Source organism: Diachasma alloeum, unplaced genomic scaffold (assembly GCF_001412515.2).
Source record: "Diachasma alloeum isolate Michigan unplaced genomic scaffold, Dall2.0 Dall_scaffold_00830, whole genome shotgun sequence".
Classification (NCBI taxonomy): domain Eukaryota; kingdom Metazoa; phylum Arthropoda; class Insecta; order Hymenoptera; family Braconidae; genus Diachasma; species Diachasma alloeum.
The window spans coordinates 25,495-36,125 of NW_021680957.1; the positions used below are offsets into that span (position 1 = coordinate 25,495).

General features: G+C 35.7%; 2 protein-coding genes across 3 annotated transcripts; both read left to right on the top strand.

Annotated features, from left to right (window-relative positions):
• The first annotated feature begins 680 nt into the window (after nt 1-680).
• LOC107044876 lies at nt 681-1,535 on the top strand. Of its 2 annotated transcripts, none has more exons than XM_015266933.1 (3): nt 681-949; nt 1,033-1,199; nt 1,274-1,535. In XM_015266933.1, exons 1-3 carry the CDS (start codon nt 926-928, stop codon nt 1,395-1,397), a joined length of 315 nt encoding a protein of 104 aa, XP_015122419.1. In that variant the 5' UTR covers nt 681-925; the 3' UTR covers nt 1,398-1,535. The 2 variants fall into 2 exon arrangements, with proteins under 2 accessions (XP_015122419.1, XP_015122420.1); XM_015266934.1 differs by having other exon boundaries at nt 1,289-1,535.
• Nucleotides 1,536-2,114: 579 nt separating this feature from the next.
• On the top strand, nt 2,115-10,013 carry LOC107044875 (the record flags this gene model as incomplete). Its single annotated transcript, XM_015266932.1, is given in 13 exon segments — nt 2,115-2,120; nt 2,188-2,565; nt 2,656-3,085; nt 3,165-3,325; nt 3,963-4,151; nt 4,228-4,385; nt 5,602-5,787; nt 6,216-6,511; nt 6,807-6,839; nt 6,925-7,109; nt 7,180-7,406; nt 9,187-9,235; nt 9,321-10,013. Coding segments are annotated over 13 exon segments (2,991 nt in total), but the record flags the coding sequence as incomplete, so codon positions are not given.
• Nucleotides 10,014-10,631: the final 618 nt, after the last annotated feature.

A 10,631-nucleotide genomic window follows, 5' to 3' on the forward strand; every position in this document is an offset into this window, starting at 1 on the left:
AATCTCGCAATAATCTGCGAAAAATCTTATTCATTAATCTATTATTGAATTAATCCCATTATGTGTAGATCGCTGGAGAACAACGAAAACGTTCCAACCGTTTCAAACGAGTTGGAATGTTTTCTCTCTCCTTCTTCTCCATTTTCTTTCTCACTCGCACTCGTTAATTTTGGTGGAGGACGGGCACGTGACAGCGCGACGGAGACGACAATGAGTGGGAGCGAGCGCGATACATATTCCTTTCTCACTCAGGGGGGGAATAAATATATATAATCGAACATTACTATAGTAAAAAAAAAACAAAATCTGCACAATTATTCAATAGAATCACTGGAAAACTATAGAGTTTTCCAGCGACAGCGCTGGGATTTTCTATGAATTTTTTGACCTACGTGTCAATGATAAATATGTCGAGAAAAAGGAAAAGACTTTTAGATCATTAGATTGTGCATTCATTATACTATTGATTATAATATGTTCGATTTTACATTCCTGACAATTATTACAAAATGCGAGGAGCTACCGTATTGAGAATCCCTTTCCGGTTATCGACAAATTTATGCTCGGGCCCTATCATACCAACAGTTCCGTACGCTCCATCGTAGTCCATGCGCCACCGCTACGATTTTTGTTGTTGTACACTTTACATTGGCCCTGTTCATCTCCCCTATAATCTCTGATAAAACTCTAAACGATGACAGTCAGTATAACAATCCTGTGGATAACGATTTAAGATGGCTCACGAAAATTTTCAGAAATTAAGAAAACTCGAAAGATTCCGTATTATTCAATACACCAATATTTTCAAAAAACATCATGAGATTTCATCATTTTTTAAGCCACAATAATGGTAAAATTGAAATAACTTGCAAATTCTATTTTTAGGGAAGCTTTGCAAAGGGAAGTTGTTTTTTATACTCGTGTGATGGTTGAATCTCAAGATGAATATGTAAGTAAATAGAATGTTCTATGTCTCATAAAAATTCGTAATTTTATGAATCTTGAAGTGACATGACATTATAACTTTTTCAGAAATCAATCTATCTGAAAAATGACATAAATTATTACCAGGAACGTAATTCTGTGGTTTCTTCTAAAGTTAATGGCTCTATGGATGAAATTGAGGTCTTGAATGAACAATCTGAGCCAATTTCTTCTTCTCAAGAGTTGACAGATCTTTCCGATCTCGGCAAAATGTTGTGAGGCTTTCTAAATTTAATGGAGGAACTATTATTGAACTTAACTTTATGATTGATTTAATTATTCATCAAAGTCTCAATTTCCCCAGGAAAGATGACGAAGAGCCATTGATTCAGGAGATGACATCGAAGGAAAATGCTCTGTTCACCATCATCAGAGAAATCAAGCAATTCAAATTCGAGATTTCTCAACTATAGAATGAATAGCTACAATCATCATCGTTGAACCGCAATCCAAAGAAAGACAAAAGAACAAAATAGCGTTGGATAATCTCATAGAAAAATAATATATAAAATTTTGTACTTGGCGAAGAATAAAAAATTATTCCTTGGAAATAGAGAAAAATCCTTGCAATTAAATAAATAGTCTAGTCAAATATAAGGAAATTTATAAAAAATGGTCTAAAAAACTGTGATTTTAGAAATATGCAGATGTCTCATTCGGAAACCACTATGTGCGAAGAATGAGATAAGAGTGCAAGAGCTGACAATAGTAAATCCAGGAACTTTCAATTTATATTGAATTTTCTCATTTTATTTGTCCTCTAAGTAACATAATTTGAATTCGACTATAACTAAATTTTCACTAAACCGAACTTCTTCCCCTGCCAATGGAACAAAAGAAAGTATATCAACAAAACAGACGATTCTTGTTCACCGAATTGAAAGATGTTGACACTAAAAAATTTTCCGTTGAAAAAAAAAGACATTCGCCCAATCAGAGGCTCATTTATTTAGCATCAGAAATAACCAAATAAACATTTGGGTAAATTAATTCAATTAAAATGTATTTTTCATTAATAAAATTTTCACCCATTCATTTTATTTCACAGTTGTTTCAAGAAAAACTTTTGAATTCTTTTTAATATTTGGAACTATTATTGATTCGAATACCGTCGTCACCAAGGTAAAATAATGAAGGTAAAATTAATATTAGATTATGCATTTGAGAAATTACAATAATGAGATGAAATTCTGAACGCCACAGAAGCGACGACTAAGCAGTCACCGACATCCCCATGCCCTCAAACACTCCCCAAAGCCAGGGGAAAATCGAGCATCAGATTCGGTTCTCCTGCACAATAAAAATTCGCAAGATTTAAAACGCAAGAGACTACCTCGCAATGCCAACCACAAGAGGCAATTACGAGGACACAAAAATGAAACCTTGTTAATCCAACATGCTTATGGCTCATTGAAATCTCTTTTCGATGTTAAAAAAATCATAAATCTATCAGAGATACAATCCATTCAGCTTCATGAAGCGAATGATACAGTTTCTAAATCAGTATCTTCAAAGGGTTCACAACATCTGGAAGCATATTTCGGATTGAATTTAACGGAGCAGATAGAATTTAACCCCAGCGTCTCACTTGAAGTAATTACGCTAGTACTTTGAAATGAGTACCCAGGAGTCCTTAGAAATACTATTGAATTAATTTAATTTCCTTTATAGAAATATCAGACCCATCTCAGTTTCGGCCGCACAAATAGCAAGTGTCAACACCTAGACTTCAATTTGATCAACGGTTCGATTTCCAACATGGCCGATGAAGAAGGCGCCCTTTCACAAGATAATACAGAATTGAGGAATTTAGATGTAAAGACGGAAGATTTACTAGAGCAAACTGAGAAAACAAAAGAGACTCCAGAGCCCTCAGCTCCTCCAGCACAAGTCATTGATCAACAAATGGGCGAACAAATAACCGAGGATACTTCTGCAGTAGAGGAAAGCCGAGGAGATACAACTGATATGAAGAATGGAGGAACTGAGGAGATGCTTACAGGGAGTAAAGAACCGGAGATTGCAGAAGCAGAGAAAGTTGCACCAGTAGATATTGATACTAGACCACCGGACCATCCTATTCCCTCTGGAATGGCTGAGGGTAAATATCTCGTTGTTCCTCATTTTCTTTGGGATTTAGATCTTCGTACGTATTCCTGGAAAAAATGCATTGTTATTAGGCGTGGAGATACTTCCTGGGCAACGTACGGATTCTGTGATCAGTTCACTTCCGATAACAGACACAGGGATGCTGGCGAAAATCATTAAAACTAGAGAGAGATGCAAACTGATGGAAAAAGAGATCGACAAGTTGAAGCAAGAAGTGGCAGTTTTGCGTCAAGTAAATACAGAGAAAGACTTGAATACATATCGACACCTTAATGACAGACAAGGGTATCTACATAGGGATCTCATAGAACCTACGCTTGTCTGTTATTGAGGTTTATCAACGTGGAGAGGAATGCTCCAGAAAAAACCTAGTTCTAATGAGGGTGAAAGAGCATAATTTACCGGCTATGAAAATTTTTGGGAAAATTTTATATGAATGGTCCTCAATAACATTTTCAGTGCCAGCATTGGAATGTTTCCCGTATTAATACGAGCATTGTTATCAAATATTCCTGAGAAAATTTGGCCAAGAAAAAATGTTCGATACCCATGCAAATGATGAAGACTTGAAAACATTCAACCCTATATGACATCATCCTAATGTCTACGTGTTAGACGCATATTATCTATTTCACTTCTAAATAATTGATTTGGGTCGGTGGATTAAAAGTTTTATTAATATGAACGAGATAACTCTATATATATGCTGAAATAAAAATTCCTAATTTTTTGCGTGCTTGCGGTTTTGGATTGCGGTTAACCATCCTTAAATTGATTAAATAGTATAAATGAAATTTCATGACATTTTACTAACTGTGAGACATCACATGAGTTATAACTAAGTTGGAGTCTTTCGATTGAAAATGTAGAAAAAACCTTTAACGGAAGATGATAAATTAATAGTCAATACCAAGACTGAAGAAATACTGTCGAAAATGGCTGAATTAGAAGACATGACCAGGATGCTTCAAAGGATATTGGGGCTCACAGATCCCACGAGCGAGGAGTTTGCGAAGGCTTTCGAAATGTTTCCTACATCACCTCATCATAGAAACGAGGTATTTTCGAATTGAAATATTTCTTCTTGAGTATAGAAAAAAAATTAACTGTATAAAATTCGTTGAAATATCCCAGGAAAAAGAAGGCAGAGATTTTGCAGATAAACTATCTCCCACCTGTAAAGATAAAATCCGGGATGAAGAATCGGAACATAAAGTTGGTACTTCTGATGATCCAGAGACGTGTGGTGATGATGAGTTCGACGTTCGGCCCCCAGAATTTCCTGAAGATAGGTGAAAACGAATTGGAAATATATTGTGGAGGGAATCATTATGTGCAAAGTGGTACAGTCCAATAATTGAAGGTAGGGCAAATATTATCGATATGACTTCCACATGCGACTGATTATAAAGTCGGAGTCAAAGTATTTTTACAGAGTTTGTATTTCATTCCACTCATAACCCCAATAGAATCCACCCAATTCTGTACAAAAATTTCCCTGATAGTTTCTTCACACTCTCTTCTTTCGAAGTTAGTTGCAAAAATCTTCAGGGAATCTGGATCTTTGCACTTTCATCACTTAAGGGAATACACTACTGAGTTTTGAAAGTTGTAAGTGAAAAATGAACTTCACGAGGTATCGTCTACCAGTGTATCTACTTGAAAAAAATCTTAAATGATCCACTGAAAAGCATTAAATATGGAAATTGGAAAAGCTTAATTTTAGTTGTAGCAACTTCAATTTCAATATTTTTTAAAATTCCTCTTTAGCACTTCCGAGTCGTCAGTCATATAGATCCAGGGATAGCCAAATTTCTAATATTTTATTACGAATACTTTTGGAGCCCTTAAATTGAAAAACATCAACCTTGTAATTTTTTGATTACTTAAATATGATCAATTCAAATATTCAAATTTTCAACTATTTTATCAATCAATAATTTGAGGTAGGAAGATTGACGATTACTTGTGTAATCGAAAATTCCCTTTCAAAAAATTTGAATTATTCACTTAGCAGTAAATTTACAGTTGCATATTAACAAATTTTAAATATTTCATTATTTGTAAAAAATCAGATTATTAATATTATATTATTGGAAAAATTGAATCAACATATTTTAAACCTTAAATAATGTAAGGGTCAAATCTGTGTAATATTACAGAAATTTAATATTGATGGGGATCCCTGTATAGATCAAACAACAGTCCGATCGGAGAATACATCCTCATTTCTGTTGGCATTAGATTTCTAGACATTGTGTCTAATTTTTAGTTTGATACGTCAACCACTACTCACATTGAGTTTTTCCAAAGTTGAAAAATGATTTTTAGCGATTTTTCAAATGCCTGTCATATTTAAATTTTTTGCAAGTAGATACACTGGTAGAAGAGACACCATGAAGTTCACTTCTCAATGGCAGAACTTTCGAAACTAACTAACATATCCTTTTAATAAATTACCAGTCCCGAATTTCCCTGTTCCTTATTGTGTCGATTTTATTGTCAAAGACTACCTCGAGTCATTGTCTGTGGTTATACCGAGGATAATATTCCTAAAATTGTCGTTGCTGACAGTCAACGGCAACCCCGAATTGAAGAAATGCAGCATCTAAAGAACATCACAGGAAAGTTAACAGAAGCATTGAACATGCAGGAGAAGTTAGCCCAAGTAAATGCCCACTTGGAGGGTAACAAGTAAGCTACAGTCTCCTTTCTACATCCAAAAACCAATTTGTAGGAGCAAAAAAAAAACCTCGCCACAAACTTTTTATTCATGGATACGGTGAATGTTTCGAATTTGTGGAAAGACGTTTATTCATATCGTTTATTTGGTCAGTGCAAATAATCGATAAATAAAAGAGATTTACTACATTTTGACAATATTTTTTTTTTTAATTTCATTCTTAACACGACTTTTAGTAAGATGAATTCCATTTCATTTGCGTCCTTATTCTGAGAGTTATTGAAGATTTGAAAAGCCGCATTTGACCCCCGCGCTGCTGTGAAGTTTCAACATTCGAATAAAGCAAATGAAAATCGAAATATGAAAAAAAAATTCACCATCTACCAATCTGTATGTTTTTTCTCACCACTACATCAACAAAATTTTGATGTCCGTTCAGATACAAATTACAAGAGGTTTTGCTTGAAAAGGACAGTACTGTAGACCTCCTACAGAGAAAACTATGTGGCCTTCAGAAGAAAATGCAATTAGTGATAAGAGAGAATGAGGAGTTGAGACGACAATTAGTGTTTATCAATGAGCGCATTGGTAACCCAACTTGTTGCAGTAGTGAGGTTAATTTTCCGAGAATCGTCGATAAACCGAGGGCTACCTATTCTCCACGTCGTGACAAGGAAAACTGCAATTGTTGTCCCGTTCCAGACTTGGCAGCTCCTCAAAGTCAGTCTGCATATGGTACTATTTTTCGCATTTTCTATTTCTCATGCAGTAGATTATAATGGAAATGAGTCAGTAAAGAAGTAGTTAAACTGAATTACTAAGACAAAATTTCGCATCCTAGACAGAAACATTTTCGATCATATTCTGCCCTGAAATCATTCAATCCTAAGATAATCGAATTATCAAAAGATATTAGACCTGATTGTAATCGGTTTTACTGCTTCGTCGATGCTAAAATAATTCAAGTTTATGGATTCTTCTGTAACAACTTGCATATCTATATAATTTTTTTGAATCTATTTCTTTTCAGCTAGTCCGCGAAGTCCAAATTTCACAGGAAAGAGTAAGTAATTTTTTTACCAAATTTTGATACAAGGGAATATTATTCCTCATCTAAGGAAGAGAGAATGCTTGGTATTTTTCAATAGATAGTCCCCGTCTTGGTGGCGGCGGTGGTTCAGAAAAAATTTTCAGTATTCCAAATCAGAACATGTGCTGTAGAAATCTCGCACTTTCTCCTCGAACTACCCTTGAGAATTCACCTACTCGCGGTCCATGTCCAGCGGAGATCGAAGACAAATTAAATACTTATGAAACTAGTACCAAGCAACTGGTAACTGAAATCTATAATCTCAATCAACAGAATGATTAATGCGCATTAAATCATTGAATCATCTGCGTAGGAACAACAATTGGGTTGTATGGAATCAGAAGTCCGTGGTATGAAGATTGAATTAGCAAATGTTCAACGCGAGAGACAACAATTAGAGCAACAGAGAAAATTATTGAAGTGCACAGGACCCTGTGCTCCTTGTCCATGTCCTTCTTCTCATGATGCTTCGCCAATGCATCAATCGATGACAGGTGTCCCTGGCGGATATGATGAGCAGCTCCTCTCGAAAGTGAATAAACAATTTAAAACAAATGTAACTCGATGAAAATGTTGAATTCTGAGATCGAATCGAAATTTCAGCAGTGAAATGACAAAATTCAACAAGACGATTCTCGTATCTTGCTGAAAACATATTCAATTATCGTAATAAGGATGGATTTCAGGACAAAATTCCACTATTTATTCTTAATCGAGTCTACGAAAAGTGCACGAATTGAATTAAATAGTAAATATTACCATGGCTATGAGAGAGATTCCTATGATAACATATTAAAAGGGTTTACATCTGTCCCTACGTAGTAATCGTTTCTATGTCCCACTGTAATGCTTACCCTATATCCCATGGTAATGCCTGCTATATTACATAGGAATGCCTACCGTGTTCATAGAGACGGTTAGCATGTGAATGGAAAGTGGCCCTATGAACGTGGGAAGTAGCTCTAAAATGACCGGTTAAAATTCGCGATTGCCTTTTGATGCGTTCATAAACTCACGACGCTTAAGGCTTGAACTCCTTTAAAAAAATTAAACAAATTACTCTTTATTTGAAATTTTCCTATTAAATTCTACAATATTTTTGGTCGAAATTTCTATATTTATTTTAATAATAAACCTTCAATTGTAACCGACGACGGTGGGCGAAGTGGTTGAATCCCTGAGCCGAATGACGGGACCCGTAGAGAGCGGTTTCGAGTCCGCCTTGGGGCAATTGGGGATTTTTAATCTTTCGGAAACCGTTGAAAGGGAGTTTAGACACTGTAAATCATCGAGATTGAATGTTTGGGGAACATTCGCCGTTGGTGTCCGGTCGATGAATGTCCATGTCGGCCAAGATTTTACATGGTTTCCCTTGGTCACCAGGAGAGTGTGCATATGGAGTACAGCTCCTAAGGTACACTGCGACATGATGGGGGAGGAAGTCGGCCCATGACCCCGCAATAGGGGATGGGATGGGACCATAGAAAACCTAATCGGCTATATGGGAATGGAAAAGAAAAAAAAATGAAGCTTCAATTATATGGAATTGAAATCAATAGTGTATTCATTAGAAGTAGATAATCAATTAGAAATAAATAAACATTTTATTTGTTTCAAACAGAATTATTGCACATCAATTCATTCTTTTCCTTCGCCATCTAAACAATGATTCCAAATTCCTAACTAATAACGTCGTTACTTCTATGGGAAAGCATCTGTTTATATTTGTAAAGCTATTCATTTGATATGAATAAAAATACAAATGCAAATTTAATTTAGGTTTTAATGGGATTTATTAGGAACTCTCTGAATAAATCCATTATTTCATTCAGAAACATAATTTCGCTTTTAGATGGTTCTTACAACAAGAAAATTCTCGTTCTTAAATTAATGATATTTCTGTGTCTAACATTGATCTACTTCTGTTTCATTCCTGGACGGTATTTAATTATTTAGAAGAATTCAATTATGTCTTATGGGACATTTTACGTCATATAGGGAGCTCTACTATGTAAAATAGTAAACTTTAACATAGCTATGTTAACATAGTAATACTTACTATGCAACATAGTAACCACTACGATGTTCCATGGCAGCCATTCTCATGTCCATATTATAATACTTACAAAACTTTGTTAACATTTACTATGTGCGGATTCCGACATGGTAATCTTTACTATTTTATTTTCTTCGTGTGTTTCCTCAACTTTGAACACATTTGCAACATAATGTGCAAAATCATCTTCTCTAACCACATCAAAAATGTAATAATGAAATCATCGCGAAAAAATATGAATAATTAATGTTGATTCCAGATCGGCCCAGCTATGAATACTTCGTGCTCCGGAATCTGCATAGACCGACCACCCGTAAATTTATTGAATCAGGAAATTAAAATGACAATACATGATGAATCACAAAAAAAAGTGAACTCAAAAAAGATTATTATTCCAGGGAGCTACCAATTGTCCACAGCAGCAACTGCGTGATCTTCGAGAGCAATACGCTCGTCTCCAAGAGGACTACAAGAACAAGCTCTGTGAAGTATCCTGTCTCCGTACAGACTCCGAAAAAATGAAACGCGAGACCCGTGAAGCCCGGGATGCTAAAGAGAAAGTCGAAAATCGAATGATTGACCTCCAAGAACGTTTGAAAAAATTTGAGTCGGAACGAAGTAAATTTGGGGGTAGTAGAGAACAAATGATTGAAGATAAACATCGTCTGATGGTGACGGAACAACGTCATAATGAAGCCCTCGAGGAACTCGAAGAATTGAGACTCTCGAATCAGGAATATCTACTTCGGCTCGAGGATTATCGAAATAAATATTTGAAAGCACAAGAAACGGTAGAAGAGCAGACCAGGCAGCTGGATATGATGGAAATGGACAACGCGAGGATGAATGAGAATGTTACACTGGAAATTGGACGAGTTAAAAATCAATTTCAGGAGAAGTTGGCAGAATTGGCACCCCTCCCAGAAATTCTTAAGCAGTCACAGTTAAAGCTGCAAGAGTCCCAACAGATGCGAGCGATGGCTGAGAGGAATTGTGAGGAGTTGGACAGAGAACTTCTGGCCGCTAAAGAGAAACTTGGGGCCTTATCGAGTCAGTTGGATAATTTGCGCAGTGAAAATGCCATTCTAAAGGTTTGCACAAGATTGTCACGTTATTTTGCTAATTTTTCACTTTTTTCCAAAATTTAGTAAATAGCGAGAAGCAAGTGATTTTTTGAAAAACATCTTCAATAGGTTTGTAGGCATATTTTTTGTAGAGACAACTGAAAAAGTAGCAATCGATAACTCCGATGGAAAAGTCATTAATTGGGTAATTTCGCGAGACGAACAAAAACCAAGAACTCAAATCTCCGGATGGCTGGAAAAACTGATAAAGGCCGAAGGAAAATGGATCACATCTCGACAATGCCAAGTGTCTAGGACTGTCTCGGTATCGCCGGAGTCTCGAAAATTAAAGTTTAGTCTTGACCCATCTCGTTAGTCTCGTTCAATTGAGAGAAAAACAAAATTTTACCTCTCAGTTAAACACCAAAAAGATCAAACGTGACAAGGATCATATCTCGCAAGTAGTCCAGTCAAACTAGCTCTGAAAATGTCGTTTATATCGAAATTAACCAAAGGGTACCAAATTACACCAATCGATAGCTAAAAGTGTAATTATTAATGTTTTAAAAAGTATATGCTCAAATTTGCCGGGGTGATTCGCAATTTGTTATAAACAATTGGGAATTGGCGACAGGCCGTCTTCAA

Coding starts and splice junctions, on each gene's coding strand:
- LOC107044876 (XM_015266933.1), top strand. CDS start 926: ATGGTTGAATCTCAAGATGAATAT. Junction 950..1,032: donor TTGAATCTCAAGATGAATAT/GTAAGTAAATAG, acceptor TAACTTTTTCAG/AAATCAATCTATCTGAAAAA. Junction 1,200..1,273: donor TCCGATCTCGGCAAAATGTT/GTGAGGCTTTCT, acceptor TATTCATCAAAG/TCTCAATTTCCCCAGGAAAG.